General features: G+C 38.6%; 1 protein-coding gene across 1 annotated transcript in view; it reads left to right on the top strand.

The window, feature by feature from the left end:
* LOC139739392 (uncharacterized) overlaps positions 1 to 20,707 on the top strand; it is a 54,998-nt gene extending 34,291 nt beyond the window's left edge. Inside the window, exons 3-13 of the mRNA XM_071650012.1 lie at positions 6,924 to 6,995; positions 7,797 to 7,832; positions 8,565 to 8,618; positions 12,612 to 12,698; positions 14,252 to 15,049; positions 15,636 to 16,106; positions 16,484 to 16,594; positions 16,834 to 16,962; positions 17,191 to 17,337; positions 19,599 to 19,771; positions 20,246 to 20,707. Coding sequence (XP_071506113.1) covers positions 6,924 to 6,995; positions 7,797 to 7,832; positions 8,565 to 8,618; positions 12,612 to 12,698; positions 14,252 to 15,049; positions 15,636 to 16,106; positions 16,484 to 16,594; positions 16,834 to 16,962; positions 17,191 to 17,337; positions 19,599 to 19,771; positions 20,246 to 20,707 — 2,540 coding nt within the window. The remainder of the gene's footprint in view (positions 1 to 6,923; positions 6,996 to 7,796; positions 7,833 to 8,564; positions 8,619 to 12,611; positions 12,699 to 14,251; positions 15,050 to 15,635; positions 16,107 to 16,483; positions 16,595 to 16,833; positions 16,963 to 17,190; positions 17,338 to 19,598; positions 19,772 to 20,245) is intronic.
* The last annotated feature ends 4,068 nt before the right edge of the window (positions 20,708 to 24,775 follow it).

The following is a 24,775-nucleotide window of genomic DNA, read 5'->3' as shown; positions in this document are numbered from 1 at the left end:
TGAATGCTTTCTACAAACTCAGGGTACTGCCATGGGTACTAAATTTGCGCCAGCGTATGCCAGTATTTTTATGGCCGTACTCGAGGAAGAATTCCTCTCGAAAGAAACTCTAAAACCTAGCATGTTCGTCCGCTACATTGACGACATTTTTCTCATTTGGCCCCATTCTGACGAACAGCTGTCGGAGTTCCACTCCAAGCTCAACATGGTTCATCCCGACATCAAATTTACTATGGACAGCTCTAGGTCAGAAGTACACTTTCTTGATGTGACTATCCGCAAAGAAGGAGGGAAGCTGAACACGTCTGTTTACCACAAACCTACAGACAGACAGACGTATCTTAAGTACAACAGCTTCCATCCTAATCATATTAAGAGGTCAATTGTGTACAGTCAAATGCTCCGCTACAGACGAATCATTTCTGATCACAAGGAATTTCTGGATGCGTCTTTGAAGCTGGGGCAAAAATTCGTTGCAGCGGGGTACCCGTTAGACATTGTGCAAGCAGGTAGGGACCGCGCGATAGCAAAAAGACGCTCATCCTTACTACATCATGATAATCTGAAACCCAAAGACTCACACACACGCAAAGTCTTTGTAACAACATATCATCCCACATCACAACAGTTCATGAAGGAAGTGAGGAAAGAATGGCCTACTCTCAAACAAGTCCAATCGGTAGCTCCCGAGTTAACAGCACGTCCCTTACATGCACAACGACAGCCACGCAACCTGAAGAGTTTGCTTACACGATCTCGAGTCAACAGAACAATCAATCCTACTGGAAATCATAAATGTGGAAACAAACGATGTCAAATATGCGCTCACCTAATCACAGATACAGATATCACACTTGGCTCCGGCCACACCCTCCATCCGACGTCAGGGGACTGCAACAGCAAGAATGTAGTATACAGCCTTACATGCAAGCAATGTCCCCTGGCTGTCTACATCGGAGAAACAACAAATTTTAGACAACGTTTCAACAATCACAAAAGCACAATCATTAGAAGTCAAACACAACATCCAGTCGCACAACACTTCAACAAAACAAATCACACACTAACAGATCTGCAATGTTGCATTTTATACAAGGACATGGAAGCATTTGAAGAAAGACACGTGAAAGAACTAAAAACAATCATCCGCACACGAAGCTTCCAGGGACAGGGCATGAACATAGATCTATCATGGCTCACGAACTACACTTTTTACAAGTAGGTGCGCCGCTTATTGTTGTATGTTCTCCCGTTTACCCCGCTGCAATAGATCTTATCATTATATTGCTTGAGTGATATAATGCTGACGCTCCTTTTAACTATTTCTTGGAACCAGTTTTTTTTTCCACTCCGAGACGTATTGTGACGTATCTATTTAATCAAAAGAAGAAAAATATGATTTTTCACGTATTTCATATTCATGCTATAGTCTCAGATTATTTAAAGACTATCTACTCACCAGAATTTGGAAGTTAATGTATGTGTATGCTGAAGTTTGAAAGGAATGGTAAACTGCTTGCACATATTTTGCATAACCATCAGTGTGACGATTCAGTTTGATTTTAAAAAATCGAATGTTTATATTGATCATGATAATTTCAGATTATGTAAAGATTATCTATACACTAGAATTAAAGTTAATTTATGTGTATGTTGAATTTTGAAAGAAATAATGCACTGCTTTTACATTACCACCGCAGCTGCGTATTCAGAGGAATTACTTCTGTATCAGTCGTGCCAAGTTTTTTCATGTATGCTTTATACTCATTGTAATTTCATTATGACGTAACATTGTACTGTTGCCAGGATGCGCGCTGGGTGTTAGGATGCCTAGCATGGATGCGTTAAAGCGCGCATCCTTGGTAACACGGTTGCAATATATTGTTATGGCTTAATTTTGTTATTGTTCTCTCAGTATCAACACTTGAGAAAGGGCGGCGAGACGCCCGAAAATTTGTGTGAAGAAATAAACCGTTGGTGAATACAGCATGAACTTTGTTGCAGCTTTGTTACTTATCTTTTTATCTTGCCAACACGTGGACTACCTTATCAACATTATCATATATATATATATATATATATATATTATATATATATAATTTATGTATGTATATATATATATATATATATATATATATATATATATATATATATATTTGTGTATATATATATTATATATACATGTATATATATATATATATATATATATATATATATATATATATCTTTTACAGAATATGAGAGAAAGCTAGTGGCCTTCATTCTCCCTCTAATTTTCGTCGAAATAACAACTGCCGAGCGGATGACAACATCCAGAATCAATTTTTTTTTCTTGCTCTGATAGACAAACCGTAAATCTCTCTAGACGTCAAATCGGTTCAAGGGGCATGACAGGAACCAAATAATTTTTGACCCTTATCATGACAATGGTTTCAGGAAATGATATATCAAGACCAGGATGATAAACTATTGTAGTCTCGCATCCAATCGTTAAATTTTTCCGTCAGCGTATTTAACCTCTAACGAGATTGAATTAAAAACTTGCTTGCATGAAGACTTGTAGTCTAAAATAATTACCGAATTGCGTCTTTTTATAAGATTTGTATTGATTTCATTCAGGTTAAGTTAAATTCATTTCGTCATTCATTAAAAAACAAAAAGAAGGCAACAGCAAAAAAGAGCCAAGATAGATACAACAATTAAGAGCACAGTTCAAATTCATGAAATTTGCCTTATTTACGTTGTGTAGGGCAATATGTTAATCAGTGGCAATAAAAGAGCTCAGTTCTGACAATCATTGGAAGGTTGATGTGGACCTTCAGGAAGCACGATGTCATGATCAAACGTCAGAGTAAGGTATGTTGCCCCCCCCCCTTGCTCTCGATATGGTCTGTCCTTAGAACAGAAGCATTAATAGGCATATGACAGGTAGACACATTTTCACGAATCCTAGCAGATGTTTGTTCGACTTATTAGATTCACTCTCTCATCCACCCCCCTGCTTGTACCCGCTTTCGCTGGAGTTGCACAGGTAGTGTTGTCTGGAAAATAACGTTATGAAATAGATATTGCTGGTGCAAGTGCACTATCATTGGGCCATTTTGTTTTTCTTTATGGAGAAGAAATAGTCAAACATTCCGTTGCTGGAGTGTCTTTCTTCATAGAACACTGAAGAAAGAGAGAGGGAGAGAGAAGGGGAGAGACTTCAAAACATGTAAAATGCTCTGTAAAGAATTATATTCCTCTTATCTTTTTGTTCTCACTTTTTTTTTAGCAGATGCTACCTTTCAGCCCAAGAATGTTTTCTCCTCACAAAGACATTTCTGTTTTCAGATTTTAAACACATTTTATATGAGCTGGCGCAGCGACATGAGATGTAGTCCCAAAACCGGTCACATACCTCTTCTTGAAGATATTGCCAACTTTTCGAGACCTTCACGTCTGCAATATACCAGGCCTGACTTGGGCATGTGTTTACGCTTGTAGTTGTCACACGGGAGTCGAATATATTGTCAAGAATGTTTTTAATCTGTTCATCTCCATGGTTTCGTCAGCCCTCAGAGTTTGAGCTTTAGTTTAGTATTTTCTTTTTTGTATAACCATTATGGTTCACTCGCTTCAGCCAATGGCTGTTCATATGTGAGTCATTGTAGTTAAAGGACAAGTCCACCTTCATATACATGTGGATTGAGTGAATGCAGCAATTTAATAGTAGAACACATCAGTGAAAGTTTGGGGGAAAATCGGACAATCCGTTCCAAAGTTATGAATTTTTAAAGTATCTGCGTAGTCACTGCTGGATGAGAAGACTACTATAGTGTATGATGTCATATGCGTACAGCCATATAAAGAAAATAAAAAGAGAATTTCACAAAAATGTACTTTTTGAATTAAGTGAACATTTCTTCGACTTGTTACTGACATATGTTAAGGGTAATATTATTCCCCCTGCCTTCTGAAAGAGAGAAGTCAAGTGTTCTTTTGGTATGCGAGAAAAGTGAGAATATATTGAATTTTCTTTATTCTTTCTTTATATCGTTGCACTCATGTGACATCACAAGCTATATTAGTCTTCTCATCCAGCCTTGAGTGAGCAGAAACTTCAAAACTTTATAACTTTTGAACGGATTGTCCGATTTTCCTCAAACTCTCAACGATGTGCTCTACTAATATTGCTGCATTCACTCAACCCACATGTCTGTGAAGGTGAACTTGTCCTTTAAAAAGTCATTCCTACAATGGTAGAGCAAACAAAACAAAACAAAAAACACACCCACACAAATACAGAATTACGTAACGAGCAAACAAAAAATGCCACCAATTATGAGTTAAGACTACTGAACGGAATAAAGTAAAGAGAAAAAATGATTATCGTATAGTTCAATACATAACATTAAATCAAGTATGATCCATTTATCATGTTTTTAAAAGCAGACAAAGAAATATTTCACTTTACATCATGTGGAAGACTGTCCCTTAGTTTGGCAACGCGATATTTTACACTTTGTTTCCTTCAAGTCTGTCCTCGGATATGGTACGTCTAATTTTGATATCGCTCTTCTCAGATTACAAGCAGATTGTTCAACTGGAAATAACTTTCGTACCCAGAAAGTCAGCTAATGAAGGTTATTCCTTAAAGGGAACGCAAACCAAAAGAGCAATGTGGATTGAGTAAAAATTGAAAATCGGACAATCGATGCAAAAGTTATGAATTTTTAAAGTTTTGTTGTTGGAACCGCTGGATGAGGAGACTACTAGAGGTTATGATGTATGAGTGGAAAACAATATAACGAAAATATAAAAGGAATTCCACGAAAATTCACATTTCTAGCAAAATGAAAGAGTACTTGACTATCCACTTTCAGAAAGCAGGGGGAATAAGTGCTACCCCTAACATATGTCAGTATTAAGTTGATGAAATGTGTAATTTTTATGAAAAATGATTTTTTGTTGAATTCCCTTTATATTTTCTTTATATTGTAGTCCACTCATACGTCATAACCTCTGGTAGTCTCCTTACCCAGCAGTTCCAACACCAAAACTTTTAAAATTCATAACTTTTGCATTGATTGCCCGATTTTCCTCAAACTTTCACTAATGTGTTCTACTGATGTTACTGCTTTCAGTCAATCCACATTGCTCTTTAGGTTTGCGTTCCCTTTTTAAGAATGTTTTTCTTCGCTGAATGTATGAATTGGCAGTATTAAGCCACTTATTTCAGAGCAAGTTAGAAAGCCTTCGAGTAAGATCAATCGGAATGTAAACCTAATTAAAACTGTGATGCGCAGAAGCTAAAGGGTGAATCGTTGCCGCCAACCACAGAGGTGGGAAGAATTCCCACCTCCCTGTGCCAACCGTAAAGAGAATGAACTTTGTTTGCTAATCACAAACACGACCGAAATATATATATATATTTTTTGGTAACGTCATTATTGGAGGAGCGAAGATTCATTGGCAGCTCAGTGCACCATGAGGGGGTTAATGTGGAACTAATTGCTTCTAATTGGGTTTAAATTAGATTGTTATGTAATAACTGTGATGAGTTAATACAGAAGCTCTCAAACCGTTAATTTTCTTGGACAGCCATGGTTAATCACCAGCTTTTCTCACACTCCATCTATTTAATCGCCATTTGTGCCTTCAACAGTACTACTCCATGGTCTAAATACAATGTATTCTTCATGACCTGCAGGAGGGAAGTGGTCAACGAGACCACTTAACTCCTTAAAGTGGAGTGTAGCCCAGAGCAGCTAATTAGAAGCCGTTTGTGGACACACAATTGACGTACACTTTGATTGACACAGATTTTAGCGGAGAAACCAAAGAATATAATCGTTAAAAGTCCCTCTCCAGCCACACATTCTTGGGTAAATATCTGGTGCAATTCTTTGGAAATCCATTCCACCTTTCCATATTTTTATTCATTTTTTTTTCTTCAGTTTCCGTTAAGTGTTGGGTCATGCGTGTGTATGGCTGAGTTCTCTTCATACCTGCACCGTGACCGTCGTTGTGCGGTCAGAGACATTCCTCGACGTCTTTGCTTGAATGTGTATATCGATGCACACTGCACGGGTACCCAACCACCCTGAGGTACCACCTCACTACCTGAGTTACTTGACGAATATGGGATATTGCGGCATTACTATAAAATTGTGAATACTTCAAAATTTGATTGTCAGGTCGGAAACAACTTATCTCCAGAAGCCTCCGAGGAAGATATGTAATTTTGGCGGAATATCAGGGTGTTTAGAGACAATCAGATTAACATTGAATTTAGATTACAATTTTATGAGGCAGGAACAGGGTAAATCATTGTATAAAGATTTGAATGAAACGAATGCTCGTCGTACATACGCAGCTGAACAAACAAGAACTTTGGAGCGGTTTCCTTACTTAATTCAAAACGTTACATGATCTGCGAAGAGGATACTGCATGGAGTTTAGGGATTCTGTATCATTACGTTTAACTGGAAAATAAGAGTCAAAGTTTAATAAATTATTTCTAGGTATCTACCATGTCTGTTAATTTAGTTACAAAATTAAGTCCACAAAAACTTGTCCAATGCATCATATTTATATATACGTGTATATATATGAAGCGAGCAGTTGATTTAAGTGCATGTTGGACAAAAAATGTTCTTACAATTAAGTTATATTCGCCTTACAAAAAAAAACAGTTTGCGTTTCGAATGAAATGATTGACAGTTCACTGAAAGATGCCAAAGGTTGCACTTTTCAGCTTTTGGCAAAGTTCAACGTGATGCAGAAATGCGACCGTCAGGTACTGCAGAGGAATGCCGAGGTCATTGCCATGAACCAAACGAGCGACTCGTAAACTTGTGATTGAATGTACACTGCAACTCGTAGCTGAACTTGTGCGGTAAATTGCAGACATAATTTTTTTTTTAATCTTCAAATTACAGGACCACAGGGTGAACCAGGACCACCGGGTCGACAAGGACTACCTGGACACAGGGGTCTTCCTGGACAAAAAGGTAAAGTTCAGCCCATCAAAACGGCATATTGTGTCCATCCATAATAGACTGGGACCTGTCAATTTTTTTTGGTCCTATCTTAGTTGGAGAATGCTAAGAGTTGCAATAATATTATGGTTCTAAACTGTACTCATTTAGCCTGCGCGTCTTTGCTTGATAAAAATAGAAAACAAAGCGAAGAAAAAAGGAACACTTTTCTCCAGTTAAGAACCGGACAGCGGCGAGTAATCATCGAACACTTGATTACTTTATGATTTTCTATGTGTGGTGTGAAACGAACTGAATATTATGATACAGGGAAAAAGGGGGAAAATTAACTCGCAAAGTAAAAATGTTTGGCGATGATGCCCGTATTTCTGACTTCGACAACATTGACCAGCCATTTCAAGCTGTTGCAAAGCTTTTCACAAACTTATGTCCTACCCAGGTTCATGGCTTTCCTTTCGATTCAACCAGCAGGGCTGTGAGTGTGACGTAAGCAAAGAACGTTCATCTCTGCGAACACCTCTTTAGAAATAATGAGCGTACCTGTTTCACGACCGCATTGGACAATCTGTACGTAGTAGGGTATCTATGATGTGAGCGTGCATTGTCATCATTTAACATTAATTTCTCTTCATTCATTTATTTTATATTCGCATTCATTCTCTGCAATTCAGCGTGTAGTCTCCCCGTGTCGTCACGATACTTACGCACGCACACACAAATCACACTTCTCACACTCAAATATATATATCTTTTAGCCACTTTATATTCCATATGTGATAATGATGTATTGTCTGTTTTGTTTCAAACCACCAGGTGAAACGGGTGCTAAAGGAAGAAGAGGCGAGAGAGGTTAGTAAGTGTACCACCTGCCTTTTTCACTGTTTAATATAACTTTTTCAATGCTCTGTTTGCAATGTGGTACGTCACTATCGGGTACAACGCATACTCCGTCTCAATTACACCATTGTCTTACCACTACCATTTTTTTTTTGGTTGTAAGAAAAAACACTAAAAAGTCTAACACTTTTGGCATGAGATTGCTATTCTATCGCATATCGCAACCTATATTTAGATTAAATGCTGTGATGTTTTAGCTTTGATAGTTCTATGGGTTTTCATGCAAAGCTGCCGACATTTCAAAGAAATTGCTGGGACACTTTCAAAACACAAGTTTAGTTTCTATAGATAAACTTGTATTTATGTGTCTTCTTGTGAGTTTGTTTCGATATATCAATACTCTTTATGAATATACTTGCAAGTCGTATAAAATTACTTGTCCTTTAAAGTACTTAGTCTTCCAATTTTGCTCCTAAATTCCTGCCAGATTCTAGCCAGATTCTAGCGGTTTTTGTCAACTTCATGAAACGTGCTTCCTTTCGTGTATGGAGTCTAATCCTATAGCCAAACAGCCAAAGTGACTAAAACGAACTATAATACTCTAACGACTCGGTCTATAAACATCACTCCCCGTCTCTCTTTTGTCGAAAAATTTGCCATTTTTTTCTTTTTTATTATCAACGGCTTCCTCAGTTTCTTGAGATTTCGTTTCATCAACTTTCCATACCTCTTCTTTTGCCGCAGGACCCATGGGCCATCCAGGTGCGCGTGGTGACAGCGGAGATCGAGGTGAAAAAGGTAAACGTGGCTTCAGTCTTGCGCTCAGAATCTTTTAAGAAATAGTGACTGTAGCAGAAGCTGCTATTATTACGGGCCCCAAGGGTCTTGCGCGAAATGTGTCTCCCGTCAGTGCGCTGTTCGTGCGGGTTCAACACGACCTGTTTGTATCGAACAATTACTACATGTAAAAAGCACTTGGAAGCAAGGAAGCTGTCTAAAAAGCAAACAAACAATGTACATTACGACAGTTATATATATGATTGCTTTTCAAACTTTTGCCAACAAGTGTTCCTGTTTCTGCTTTGTTCGTGTGTAGAAATGTAGAGGTAGCAAAAGAGGGCTGACGGTTTTGAAAGGTTTAGCGTGCGAAATATGTCATTGATGGCCTGGCTGTCTGAACTTCTTATCGCATTAGGATATTTTGAAACTGTCGCAGTAAGCCTACGTATTATCATGAAACACTTTTCCAAATCCATTGCATTCGAAAGCTCCAGTGCATCATAAAATGTCGTCCGTTGTCTGGTTTCGATGAAATAGAATATGTCTTGTCAAACAAAAGGCTCGCGTATAAGTGGAGATTTAGATCATTGGAATCAGACCGGGTGACAGGTTCCCTCATGGTATCGGGAACGAGCTGGAACTTCTGCCTACTCAGAGAATCATTTTGTCTTTTGGCAAACAAAAAATATACAATAGATGCGAAGGATCTTTTTGGTCACAATTCTTACTTTTGCTGTATTGACCTGATAACAAAGCTTAAATGCTCCAATAATATCAGACTTTGTTGCCGAAGGGAACAACCTCGTAATAATTATACTGACCGACAAAGCTCATCATAAAACAGTTTGGAACGAGGGGGTAAGGGATGATATCGCATCAACCAATGATGCCTGCAATATGTATCAATCAAAATTCAATTTATCGCACCAAACAAGGTACTTAATCGAATAATTAGATATCTCTGTACAAATTTGTACTAATTTGTGCCATTAAATTCCAGGTGTTTCTATTTCTTGTCATTTTAATCTGCTTTTCTCTTTCTCTTGGTCAATCTCACCTTCCCTATGCACAACCAGTATATACGTACATCATGTTCTCTCGCTCCCTACAAAAGCTGCGATGTGCAAAGGCCGTGTAAACGAGGGAATTGGTCAACTTTATTGGTGCCAGTTTATTCTGTTTTAGTTCTTACTGAAAGCAATTTGCTCTCCGGTGACGTCAGTGTTGTTCCAAAGGCACCAGACCTGCAAGCTGATATTCTTACGAAAATATACAACAAAAGTTGGCCTGTAGGCATTCTGGGTTTTTACTGATTGTGAAAACAGTTTTTTGTGTGACTTTCCTCCGCCATGACCCAGGTTTAAATGCAAACACTCCGCCATGTTTGCTGGAAGAATCCGTTCAACGACCAGGCGATCAGAAGCTCCTTACCTACATACCTGCGCTCCCTGGACACTCGTCTTCTCTTAATTTGGTTCAACAGCAATTCGCATGTTTGAATGAAAGCCTCTTAAAGTATCATTTTTTTTTTCTTCAGGAAAACGACACTCTACACATTGCAGTTTGAGTTTCTTCTTGTTGATCATGGGCGACACAAAAAACAGCCAAAAAATAAGATCAAAACAAGGGCCGAAAACAGAGTTACTTTCTAAATGATATGTTATTGTCGTGGTTTCTTACAGGCAGTATTCTACTACAAAGCGCTGTAGGCCTATCTAGAATCTTTACTTTCAGAGAAGGAAAAGTTCAACAGCGTGTGAGGTTTAGGAAAGAAATCGGTTTAATTCCTCGTTACCGAACAATACGAAGACCAGTACTGGGTACGTTAATTTTCCGGAACTCACAGTCTTCAGCTAGCAATTTACATATATCTTTCGCTGTCAAGTCAACATCCTTCAACCATTGTCAATGAAAATATCAAATTCAAATTCAAATTCAAATTCAAACTTTATTTTCACTTTTTCTTTCCAAAAGCATGTACAAGAAACAATATTATGAGTTTGACATGGGAGTAACAAAATATACATAACCAGACAGGATTAACAAAATGTTCATGTCTACGTGATCAGTACAAAAAAGATACATACATTCTATATGCACTCTGCGAAAAAAAAAATAAAGGCAGATATGAGTGACATACATTACTATGTGATGAATTAAAGCGTCTTGTGAAGAAGATGTATATTCGAAACCCAAAGTTTGGAATTTGAGTATACGTTTACTCCTGGTAAGTGAGGAAGACCAGATTCTGTCTTCTGTTCCCCCTGAACGCCTCATGACAAAAGACAACTCGTTGCTTATTACGGTACTTTTGTTTGTATATCGATGTGATAGATGGTCGGCTCCTGACACTTCTATTAGTCTTCATTGCAGGAGTTAATTCTTTTTTTTTAGAATTGTAGAAGCATTGTACGGTTGAAATCGGTTGACGATATTACTCTTTGTTGAACAGTGAGGATTGTTTTGTTTTGTTTTTGTTTCGACCGAGTGCTATGATTCAGTTCGACAATAGCCTTGCAGCTGGTTATTAAAGAAATCCAAATAGCAATGTGGATTGAGTGAAACCAGCGACTTTAGTAAAGCACATCAGTGAAAGTTTGAGGAAAATCGGACAATCGATTGAAAAGTTATGATTTTTTTTCAAAGTTTTGGTGTTGTAATGACTGGATAAGGAGACTACAAGAGTTCAAAAGAGAATTAAACACATTTTTTTTTTCCCCTGAAAATTTCACATTCCTTCAACTTGATACTGACATTCTTATGTTAAGGGTATTATAGTAATTGTTCCCCTTGCTTTCTGAAAGCGGTTAGTGAAGTGCTCTTTCATTACGCTAAAAAAGTGAAAACATGTTGAATTTTCTTTTATTTTCTGTATACTGTTGTCCACACATGATGTCATAAACTCAAATAGTCTCCTACAGTGATTCCAATATCAAAACTTTTAAGATTCGTAACTTTTGCATCGATTGTCCAATTTTCCTCAAACTTTTACTGGTGTGCTGTACTAATGTTGCTGCTTTCACTCACAATTCGCATTTCTCTTTGGGTTTTGGTTTTCTTCAAGGGTTAAGTATCACATAAGGAGAAGTCGATAGTGTTACAGATAGTTCGTTGGTTATGAATACGTTGTTCAATAAGTATGATTTATCCAAAATTTAGTGCACAGCAGAATCAAAGACACTTTTTTATATATTTATCTTTTTATCTGTTTTTACAATCGAAGAGTAATCATTGAATTAAAAAAAATAATCAAAATTATAGTAACGCTTACTGTGTTTGGACTTTTAAAAGGAATAACATAGGTATAGATCCTCAGAACTCTGTCTCTCTATAAAGCTTGTTTGCGTGATGTAAAGCATAACGATGAATGGTATACGCAAAATTAACTCTGTGATATCCGTGCGAGAAACCAGCCGCTCACACCTTCTGTTCATTATGGACTAATACTCATATTTTTTATTACCGAATATGTTTCCCACAAAGTTAAAGCATTTGGTTCAAGATACATTTCGACTTCCGTAAATTTAGCAACGTCAGAGTATAATAATTAGATGTAACTAACATAATATTATGTAACTAATTTGTTTTCCAGCTTTGTTCTTCGTAGGAAAGACTGATTCAAAAGCTGACTAAATGAGAAGATATTTTTTTCTTTTTTAAGATTCGTTCTCGGTTTACTGTCTTAAAACAACTTTTTTAGACAATAATCACTAGCAAAATTACTAAAATAAAATCACATAAATTGACGCAGAATCCTACTTTTGACCAAGGGAAGTCGAAGATTTGAATAAGGGCTCTGGATATGCTGGGTGCGTATTGTCACCCATCTATGCTCCAGTGAATACAAAAGATTATACCAGATTGGCGGCTAAGATGTGACAAGTATCATTTGCCTCGAGAAAGTCCACAGTAGTAGCCGAAAGATAGTCATATATTAAGGTTGGTTGAGGATCTACTGTTGTTGTTTTTGTTGTTGTGACATTCGTTTTATTTCTGATTACATTTTGACAGGAGACATGGGTCTACAAGGACCTCAGGGTCCACCCGGATCTCCCGGCCCGTCCGGGCCCAGCGGGGTGCACAACTGTTCATGTGCTGGTACGCCGATATTTTTTTCCGTTAAAATTTGCAGCATAACCCCACAGTCCATTCTCCTCTCCCCGCAATAAGGGGAAAAAAACGAAACAAATCACTGAATAACAACCGACATCGAAAACAAAAGCAAACTTTAACGTTGCAATTTTACCTGTCAAGGGTTTTCTATTTTTGTTCTAACGTTTCCATTTGTATTCGCCGGCTTATCTCGTCTGTGATAATAAACGTCGAGCTGTCGTCATGTCACACCATCTGAATCTAAACGGAGGGGGTAAAACTGCTGAAATTTTTTTCCCCTTCCACAGGGTTCCTTTATTGAATAATATCATACACACAAATATATACAAAAAGAGATATGTATGTACATGCAGATTTAACACATGATATTCTTGGCCATTCTAAATACAATAAGAACAGCAAACAGTTACAAAAATCAATTATAAATTGCAAATTCTTTTCAAAGTGTCAGAAAATTACCTGACAAATCATTTCATAAGAAAACACAATCAGAAACATTTAGTAAAATGTAACCACTTTTTCATAAATTTCTTTTCTTTCAGATTTGTTTTACATATATACTTTTCCATATCATAATAACTTTTTATCGCTGACATGATTTGTTCAAAAACTGGCAAACAATTTTTGCATTTGGCTGTAAAAATTTCTTTCCTTACCATAATCATAATGCAATTGAGGGCACTGTTATTACGTCCATAAAAACCAAATAGTTTATTTTGATTTGTAAGCTTAATATGAATAGCATTACGGGACAGCCAAAGCTCAAGTTTTGACCATATCTCGTTTGAATATATACAAGAACAAAATATATACAAAAACAATATATACAAAAACAAAACTGCTGAAAATTGCTTATCTAAGGGTGGCGAGTCAGTAGAGTACAAAGGAGTCAAAAGGGGGTCTGAGTTTTTGATCCTTTAGCTCAGGCCCTTTCTGATAGCATATATCTGAATTTGTCACATATAATCTCTACTTGTAGCACTGTTGGTTGACTAGACATTTTCTCAATATTGCTGAGTAAACCAAATACTGTTATTTGTACAATGTACTATCATGTGGATTCAATTATAATAAGACATCATAAGTATCTCTTCTTTTTGCCATTGTTCACGCAAGGAAAAATAAAGGAAAAACTTTCGAACCCTATACAATGATTACTACCATGGCAGAACTTATCATTGTATCCTTCCATTTTGACTGTAGTACTAAAGTTGTCGTTTTACGCTGATTGAAACTTTGTTCGAGATGATGATTCTCTTACGGGTGAAATGGAATATCATGTATGTCGATAATCATTGAATTTTTGTCTTATTTGACATGATAACACAAGCGAGCTTCTGTAATAAAAAATAAATAAATGAATATATATATATATACATATATATATATATATATATATATATATATCATGTGTTATGAGGAGGACAAGCTCATTAACACAGTCGGCACAGATACGCTTTCATCAAGCTTTTTATGTGACGATTGCAGTGTGTCATTGAGATCGGTCCTATTACAATGTATTATTGTTGTGTTTTCAGGACTAGAGCGAAGGGCATATACACCTGAACAGGAAAAGGGCCACGTCAGCCTGGGCGAGCTGGAAAAGAAGATGCGAAAACTGCTTCTCCAGTCAGCCATCTCTTGCACAGTGGTTGCCAATCATTCCTCCGAAGACACAAAGGTTCTAATTGATGACTGTAAGAAGTGTGGGAGGCAGAACACTCAGGTACCAGGGGATCCAGCATCATCTGAGCCCAAATTAGATGATGTTGATTTAAGATCTACCACGCAGTCTGATTTCGTCTTGCCTGGATCGAGGGGAGATCAATCCCGACTTGAACGGGATGGAGATGAATCAAGGGATGCTGCGAATCACGAGTACTCCAGACTGCATGATGACGGTAACTCGGGTATGAAACAGTTGCCCAACTTGAACGTTTCGAGAACCACCGACCGTCCACCTAACCACCAACACCGCCACCGCCACCATCATCATCGCAGTAATACTAACAACGCGAGAGGCCGTGGCTCACCGGACGACGTGGGGAAGATACAGATGAACGACTCCTTTTCGTCTGGAGGAATTTTACTCTCGGCTCCAACGGCTATGTCGGATGTCTCTCCAGGTATAACGGAGGAAGAGGAAGAGTTTATCCGTAGAGACCCAAATGATCTAAACATTGCTTCAATCTCCCAGTGGGGTGCCCTCAGCGCCGACAGTGAGGATGACACAACCGAAGAAACCAAGATGCATTTTACAAACGCGACGTCGAGACCCACGCAATTACTACACCGACTCTCTGGCGGGACTCATATGGAAAGCGACGAGCAAAGATGTAAGAAGCGTGTAGTTGAGGTGTATGATTGGCTCGAGTAGTCGACTAATCTGAGATCGCAATTATTGTGAGCATTATCACCACGATTTTTTAATACTCTTGTCATCTAACGAAAGGTGCAGTTCTAGTACATTTGCACCTGATCATCAATCAACTACCAAAATCTCATTAATCAAGACTAGATAGGTTTAACTACATCGAACATAATTTTCTTGTGCTTGCAGTAGTTCAAACACATGTGTAAAGAAAGCGGCATCAAAGTTAGATTCAACAATTTTATCTATATATTCCGTCGTCTTTCTTTGAAAGGCACGGTAGTCCCATCATAGCCACAAAGTTCTGCTTTACAAGGGAGTCATGCGTCAAACATAAATATGTTAGAAATAAGTTGACCTGGTTAAAAGGGTAAAAGGTGTCGGCTTAATATGTAGCTCCATAAGATAATGACACATAGATGAATCTAAAACGTTGGACCATGGAGGTAAAACACAACCAGAAGATACAATTGTATGATACTGCAAGTGAGAACATGATGTCTTGAAGTGTCACCATCTTAATCGTCCTTACTGCATTTACTTCCTTGCAGCAATCAATATATCCACGCTTCTTGAACGCCTCACCGAGTTGACTGCCAACAGAAGTATGGAATCCCTTATCAACCTCGTGCACATGTCCATTTCCTCCAGGGGCCATTGTGGGTGTCCCTGCCCGCCAGGACCGCGAGGCCGTCCTGGGCCGGCAGGGATACCTGGCCTAAAGGGTGACAAGGGTGACACTGGTGAGAATGGTCTGAAAGGTGCTGCTGGAAGACCAGGGCCACAAGGACGCAATGGGGCCCCGGGCACATCTGGGTTACCTGGGATGCGGGGGTTGAAAGGAGAGCCTGGAGAAATGGGACCTGAGGGTATGAAGGGAGATGACGGGGAGATGGGGCTAGTGGGGCCGATGGGTGAACAGGGCTTCATTGGACCCAAAGGACCAAAAGGAGAGTCCGGCGTCATGGGACCAAAAGGTTCGCCCGGTCCAACGGGACCGTTTGGGCCACGAGGAGAGCCTGGTAAAGAGTCTTATTCGTGAAATCATCAAGATATAAATAGATGTAATACATGTAATTCACTGATGTTTGTTGTTTCTTTGTTACTTATGAATGTATCATTGACAAGTCTATGATAATTATGAAACGTGAAAGAACAGCTGTCCCGACAACCCTTGTCACATGGAGAATACACTTAAATCCATTGCGTAGGCAACTTCTAATACATCAATAACTGTTCGTAGGGAACGAAATGTATAACTGAATCGTATTCTTCTTATACTCTTCTTTGTTGTTATTGTTGTTGTGGAAACAAGTACAGTGTAGTTTCCATGCGTTCTGCGTGTGCCACTCGTAACTTGGATAACAACAAAATCATCCTCATTTGTGTTTCCCGGTAGGAAGGATCGGCAAAACTGGCCCACGTGGCCCTCCTGGGGAACCATGCTCGCACGATTCACCCGGGGAACGGTTGACAGTCAATATGGGACAGGATGACCGGGGCAGAATCGGTAAGTGGTGAAACAAAGCCATGACAGCTTAACAAGTTGACGTGACTTCAGCATCGTTTTCAAAGAGAACTAATGGTGATTGGACAATGTATCGTGAACCTGTGAACACGTAGAGCTCTGTGATTTTTTTTTTTATTGTGGTCCACCTTTGTATTCACCTTTTCATGCTTGTGCATTACGCATTCCCAGTATAAATTTTCCCTAAACTAATATTTTCTCCTTTTCATATTTCTCGTTAGTACAAGGAACTACTGCTACACCGTCGGTGACCATGGGGATGCCACCTGCTGCAAGTCTTACGACAAAACCAACGATCATAGATCCAACGGAAAAGATGTTGAAAATCGACGAACCATTTGTGAAGTCACGTGAGTTCCCGTGATATCTGACGGCCGGCAACTGTTGCGGTGTTATACATTGTGCATTTTTTCGTATTGCCTGTAGAATGCAAGCATGCTAATATGACTATGTTACTTTGATTACGTATGTCAGTGGAACGTTGAGTTATGAATTTGTGTCATTGACTGCATGTGGTGCTTTCTTTTCCCCATATTGGTATGCTTCGATTTCGTAAAATGAGTACTTTTAATACACAGAATGCCACTTGACGCAAATATCAGAACCGAACGAGATCCATACGATGGTGCAGTTCTACGGGACATGGATGAAAGATACGTTTGTCAACACCACGCAACCGGACAAGATATGGGTAACCATGCACCACAAGGGAGCTGTAGTACTTGGTAAGTATATACACCGTTACTTATCAAAGAAATAGCTTGGTACTTATCACACCGAAAGGAAAGTTTTCACGATTGTCCGGTCAGTAAGGTTGTTAGGTAAGCGTAATGAACTGTATATACATTGTACGCCCACATGCCAACAAGAAGAATTTTCTAAATGGACAATAAATGAATCTGAATCTGAATCTGAACATAGCGTCATAATCATATGTGAGCTATGCGCATGCGTTTGATCATGCCCCGCCCAGTTTCACTTACTATCGACAACACGCTAAAGGTAATTTATAAGTCGGCAACCTGACTCCGTGTTATTCTTTTGAAACAGGAATGTCGAATGTTAGATTGTCAATTTATTATAAATTACTGCATTCATTTTTGAGGAGATTACAGAAAAATATCAGTGCATAGTTATTTCCTTTTCCTTATTTCACATTGACATCTCTGTTTATTTCGTGCTGATATTACACACATTTGGGCGAAAATAATATAGTTATACAACTACCTGGATTTGAATGGACAATCTTACCAGTTTACATGGGGTCTAAACGCAACTTAAAGTTTTGAGGGTACTTTCGAAAATATCGGCACATTTGATTTTGCTTCAACTTAACTGCAGAATCTTTTGTCTCATTTCACTACCTGCATCTCAGCCGGGGAAACTGAGATCGCAAATAATAAATGAATGATTTCCTTGGTATTGATTTAACTGCTTCCTTAATTTGCACTGAATATATTTTCTTTTGTTCTGCTGTTTAGCTATTCGTCGTACATGTCGTAAGCGAAGAGATAGGCATGCTTGCTCAGAAGACATAATTTACACAATAATCTACTTAATCTAGTCAATGTTCCCTGAGCATCTAACTTTGTGGAGTTGGCGTATTTCAAATTCTCCATCATTATTTTTATACGTCACGAATAACACTTTCTTAAACTTAACGTTCACCCCCCTTATTCAGCACCAAGGAATGCCAGTCCTGTTGTTCGTCTATCAATAGATTTATGATACAAGAGGAATATACATACACATGGGTTTGATTGTTGTTGCTGTATAGCATTTCGGAGATAAAGACCAAAGCAATCTGTCATAGATTTGAAATGGAAGGAAACCATGCCGCCCTTCCTTATCCCAGCGATTATCTCCGCACAAGATTCCATCTTAGACGCATGGTGGGCGTGTGTTTGACTCACCTTTCGACCCGCTGTGCCCCTTCACATTCCAAATCACACCACTCTAGGGAAATATAACATTTTGTAGGTTGCAATATTTTGCGACTTAAAACGTGAATGTCTATTATGTTTCGAAATACAGATTAACATTACAGTGCTTGTGTTGTGCGTTATCATTATAATCTAGTAACAATTCCTATAGCAAGATTGACATCACGTGTATTGCTAAGGACGTACACTCACAACCGTGAAATTGATGACTTTATGATGCAAATCTTATCATGAAAATGTTTGGTCGCCTGCTGGGAAATAACTTTTCAACCATATGCTCATGGACTTGTATATCAACAACTACACTTGGCAAAAAAACATATATATATTTAGTAAACTTCAAGTTGTTTCTGTACAGATGATCTGTTATCCATGACTTTAGACCTATATTGGTCTGTCTGTTTTTTTTTTTCTTATATCTCTCTTTCTCTCTACTTGATTTCTAAAATTTTCGTTGCATGAGTTTAAAGCCGCGCGGTAATGTTTTCTTTGTTAAAGAACACCGCGAATGTCATAGTCCTTTAAAGACGGTTTGAACAGAATGAACTCCCACATCACCGTCTGTCTCACTAATCTTTATGATTATGATGGTTTCTCCTTCTTCATTCTTCTTTTCCTCCTTGTCTGTTAGCTTTTCTGTGTCATTTCTATGTGTCAATTCTCTTTCGTCGTGTTCAGCTATAAGTTCGACCAGACCTTCTAAAAAAAAAGGTTAACAGCCCTTTCATTTCATGAAAATATCGTTGTAACATATATTTTACCAGAAAAAAATATTCTTCCCTCCGAAATGGGTACGAGGGCGTTTTAGCAGATAGACTCCATTTTTTTTTCTAAATGTGTGGTTTTTTTTTATCTGACAATACATGCGTCTTTTTTGTTTGTTTCACAAAATGGTCCGATATAAGAAAAAAAAAAAGAGAAGCTATATTAAGTTCTTAACAGAGCACAAAAACTTCACTGAGGTTACGACATCATATTAACGACGTGAAAAAGAGAAAAGGAAAATGATATTACAGCATACCGAATTCCATTTTTCTTGCTAGAATACAAAAGACTGGCTGATGTGAAAGCCAGTCGCCCGTTCGCCACCTTCTCTCTTCCCTTCCCATGGGACGGCAACGGCCACGTGGTCTACAACGGCTCGCTCTTCTACCACCAGCGAGACACAGCCTACATGGTCAAGTACAACCTGTTTAATGGTGTTGTTGCCACACGGGTAAGAAAACTACCCCACATCCCCACGACCCCCTCCCCTATACTGCGATGTAAACTTCGACTTCGACTTTGACTTCAACATAAATTTCGAACATTGGAAGTATTACTGTATAATATTTGCATTATCTGTCGCAAACGTCGAAACGCACGCATTTTCCAATAATGCTCCATATAGCATTCTGGATTGGTTGAAATACAGACATGACAGAGATAAAAGAAGACACGCACACACACGCACGCACAAAATCAAATTTGACTATTCCTTCGTCAAATCATAACAGAACATTTTGTCTTCATCATTCGTGAATATGAATCAAATTATGATAACGATGGCGATGATAATACATCGGTCTACCTGTAGGCCGATGAATTTTACATTCTTGTTGGTTACGCGTTTAAGTGTACATAAGTACAACTTGGTAAATTTCTGTGCGGCCAGTGATTATACTTCTGTGTTTTTTTGACACATTTGCAGAGGGTGATACCGAACTTAGGCTATCATCTAGAGGGGCCATTCCAGATGTCGTCAGGGCATACGAACGTCGATTTCTCTGTGGACCAAAACGGCCTCTGGGCGGTGTACCCACTCGCGCGCGGCGGACAAGTCGGGAAGCTTGCCGTCTCGAAGCTGGACCCAGACACCCTACAGATTATTACCACCGTGACAACAGATCACAACTTCCAGTCAACGGCAAATGCATTCATCATATGTGGTGTTCTCTACACCAGCAAAGGGCCGAACAGCCGACCGTCCAAGATCGATTTTGCATACGACCTACTGAGAGAAGTTGAGCTCCAGAATACGGGGTTGGTAGTCGCCAACAGGTACCGCAAGACAGTGATGCTATCATACAACCCACGGGATGGACTCCTGTATGGGTGGGATAAAGGTCGCATGGTCACTTTTCAGCTGCACTTTAATGAACAAGAACGCTGATCCCTACAAGAAAATTTGAACTGCACGGTGAAAAAATTTGGTAGTGGCGTCGTCATTTTATTAAAAGTGGAATGTACATGTAAATCATGCACTTTAATTGTTAAGGACGGATAAAGGTTTCCGAAGTTTGTGATGGATACCAATGTTGCCGAGCTGATGCTTTGTGAAGTTATGGACTAATGTAAAGAAAGCAAAGTTATCGCATCGTCAATAGACATGGACGTATACTGTAACTTTTTTTTTGGGGGGGGGGGGGGTGGGGGCTTAGGCTAAATTGCCCCATTAATCAGCAGCTGCTACCCTTATGCCATATCATTCTTATACGTCTACATCTCAATTTTCCGCATATTCCTCGTACGGAAGTAGAATTTAATAATCTATCTTGCAGCAGATCATGGTTGCCATATATTCGTATAATTATTGAAAAGTTTTGCAGCACTTCTTCGATCACTCGAGTTCTAGCTATCAGCGACGGGGGCGTCACTATCATAGAGGGACGCACAGTTCATTATATATTGACACATTCCCTCACGTCGGGTCTCTAACTGTGCCGTGTATTGAGTGGGAATTACAGTCAGCGGTCAAGGGCAAATGACTACAAACAGTGAGCATAATATGCATGCTTGCCTCGAAAGGGTTTTGAGACATTCTGTTACTAAACACTTGCCTGCATAAATCATTAATCTGTTCCTTTTGCCAAAAGGATTTCAGAAAAAAAAAGGTTATTTTTACTTGGCAGAAGGAGTCATCATTGCATGCGCGTACAGACACGATAGAAAGTGTTCCACTTGTTTTATTAATATAAGTCGCACACTTTTGAATGTTTGTCCAAAAACTGGTACCCTGCTATGGGTTGAACGGATCGGTTATTAGTTATTTTCAACGACATGATCTCAAACAAAGTCATGATGCAGCAAATTGAGATTATAGGAGTGAGTTTGTCATATCACCAATTGCTATACCCCCTCGGTGACTGAAAACAAGAGATACCTTCAATGAAATGATAACAATGAATCTTCTTATAGAGCAAATTCACTATGATTTCCCGTAGCAATTTGCAAATTGGGACTGGTTGTCCTGTGTTTACTCTATGGGTACATAATTATCAAATCATGACTTATCAAATTTGCGTCTGCCTCCTCAGTATTTAGGAGGAACATGATTTAATCGTGATTAACGCTTTGAAAATGAAACTTGGTGTGCTATGTGTTTACCCTTTAGAAATTTATCAAATCAAAGAGACGGAAATACGAAGATGTGAAAGCACATTGCTGGCAAATCATTTCTTCTGGTGTACATCACAAGCGGGACACCAAGAGTCATACAGCCCACGAGCCATACTGCCCACGAATCATACAGCTCATGAGTCATACAGCCCATGAGCTAGTCACTATGGTGGAAAATTCACACCTCGAGCTCTATGTCGATTAAAAAAAAAAGCTCACTAGCTACACTATACAGTCCACGAGCTTAACACAAGATGAAAAGACCCATGAGCTTGACATGAGGCAAGAAAGTCCAATAAACTCGATATTACACAGGAATGAGTTTGATATTCGTAGTTTCGAAGTAGTGGACCTTTTTTTTTCTCATGTAGTGTCGGTCTTGTGGGCCATATTTGCCATAGTTTGTGTCTATCTTAGGGTCCTGTTGCACTTGGTGTCTTGCTTGCTCGTAGGCTGTATGACCCGTGGGCTGTGTATGTCTCATGGATATAGGCCTACTCATAGATCGTATATGAGACGTATGACTCGTGGGTTTCTAGCTCGTAGAACGATATCTCGTTTCTTCTTCCAGCGGAGTTGTCAGCCAGTGCAGGTGGCACTGTGTAGTGCGTAGTTTAATCTTCTCAGAATTGCCATCGTAGAATCCTATTGACATTGCAGAGTAATGTCTCCTACGAGTCTGAAAGAGGTAACGTCTTGTAAGTCAATCGTGTGACTGGCATTGGGCAGTGACATAATTTATGTGATATTGCACATTACATTGCTGGCCTAAGGATCCTATCATTATGTAAGTATACTACTAGTAATCTGCACCGTGTCTTTGTTACGCACGTACTTTTTATCACAATAACTATCACTGCCCGGCTGTGTTCGATTTTTCATTTTTTGTATGTTCTCTTGAATAGACAGTACATGACATGTCAGCTGTCGTATAACCTGCAAACACTCTTCACATTTTTTGTTTCATGTATATACCTGATGTCACATGTAAAGCTGCTTCGTTCTCCAAATTGACAATGAGAAATTTACTCTTACGATAGAGTGTAAATATTTTGCAGTTTGGTCATGAATGTAATACTGCTGGCTAGTATCAGAATTCAGTATTCAGCATGGTGTATTCATACAGAGATAATGTAAAAAGAAAAGAAAGATAATGTGTAGACACGTTTGTTATTCTCTTAGCATAATGTGATAGAAGGTGTGTATGCTTGTATATGGTTTATCTCTAGGAGATAATAATATTCACAAATAAAATCGCCACAAAATTATTCTCAAAAGTTTTCACTTCGCTACGTGTTATCTGTGTCAGTCTTTATTTTTCTTTGCCTTTCTAAAGTTAGAAAACATGTATCGATTTTGTTGAATAAGTTATTTACCTGAGGTCACCCAAATCAACACATAGTGTTTTTTTTTTTGTGTGTGGGTATGTATGCATATATACTCAGTATATGCACATGATAGTATGTATGCATATATATGTGTGAATATGGTTACAGCTCGTTATTCCGAAGGTTCGCTATTCCGAAGGTTCGTAAGTCCGAAGGCTCTTTAGTCCGAGGATTCGTTATTCCGAAGGTTCATTGTTCCGAATTTCATTTTCAGATTAACGAATCTTCGGAATAAAGAACCTTCGGAATATCGCCACAAATGTTCGGATTAACGAACCCTTTTTCATTTTCGGATTAACGAACATCTAGGTATATAGGGAATTTGTGTGTTTCGGATTAACGACCCTTCGGAATAGCGAACCTTCGGAATAACGAACAACACCCGTATATATATATATATATATATATATATATATATATCTAATGGTATAATTTCAGGCGCGATTTCTCGGCACATTGCGGCTGATGAGGATACCTCTGACATTTCCAAGGAGGTATCACACACGCCCTTTGTCATTCTGGTGATAATATCCATTGCAAAGAATGAAGAAAACAGCAAGTTATCAAACTTTTAATAAACTGTGGTGATTCAAATTTTATTGTGCATTATCATTTCAATTAACACTTCCTTTTTAACTAAACATTCGTGGAGATCCTTAGTACAGGGAGGAAAATAGCCTTTGCAAGGTTATTCTCAGTAGCCAAATGTGAGTCCAGTGTGCTGCAGAACATCGTCAGCAAAGTGATTGGCTGCAACAACTAGCTGGGGATTAAACAACTTTTGCTGCTGTTTTATAAAGGGCAATCCTTCACGACTAGTGAGATGATTGCTGGCATTTCACCTGCTACAGAAATGTAACTTCTATTTCTACTCACGTATTTTTACATAAAAAGGTCACTGTCTACAGAACCGGTGAAGACTATATCTCTGTCTGTTATATTACCATTATTAAAACCACTGGTCACTCGTGGACTATCATATTTTTCCATTCGTATGTGTCGACAAATGTTGAATACAAACCGGGAAATTGAAAGTTTGCTACCTTTTTTTGTACAATCTACAATGCACTACAAAACATTAAAACGTAGCCTTTTACAAAAGTAGTTGGTTGAACAATTATACTTTATCTTTCTTACTGCTTTCCTTATGTTTCAAAGTAACACTTTTTTTCAAATAGAAATAAGCCGATGAAAACGACATTCTCTGATAGGGTATTATTGTACTTAGTTCGCGTTAGCAGGGAAAAAAAATGAGTGCACGCTTCTCAAAAATGACGACTTATCAATCCGTTACGTGAAATCAAAGGTGCATCATAGCATCAGAACAATCAGTAAAGACTATGGAGCGTTGCTGATACTAAAAGCATTCGTACCATATGTGTGCAAACCATGGATTGGAAATCTCGAGGAGAATTTTGAAAGCTCCTCCCCATTCTCTAAAATGCAATGGACGC

The sequence above is a fragment of the Diadema antillarum genome, unplaced genomic scaffold, assembly GCF_040938485.1.
Source record: "Diadema antillarum isolate AM-2024a unplaced genomic scaffold, OU_Dant_1.0 seq00000798_RagTag, whole genome shotgun sequence".
Lineage (NCBI taxonomy): Eukaryota > Metazoa > Echinodermata > Echinoidea > Diadematoida > Diadematidae > Diadema > Diadema antillarum.
The sequence above is the reverse complement of the archived record's forward strand: the minus strand, read 5'-3'. Positions and strand labels throughout refer to the sequence as shown.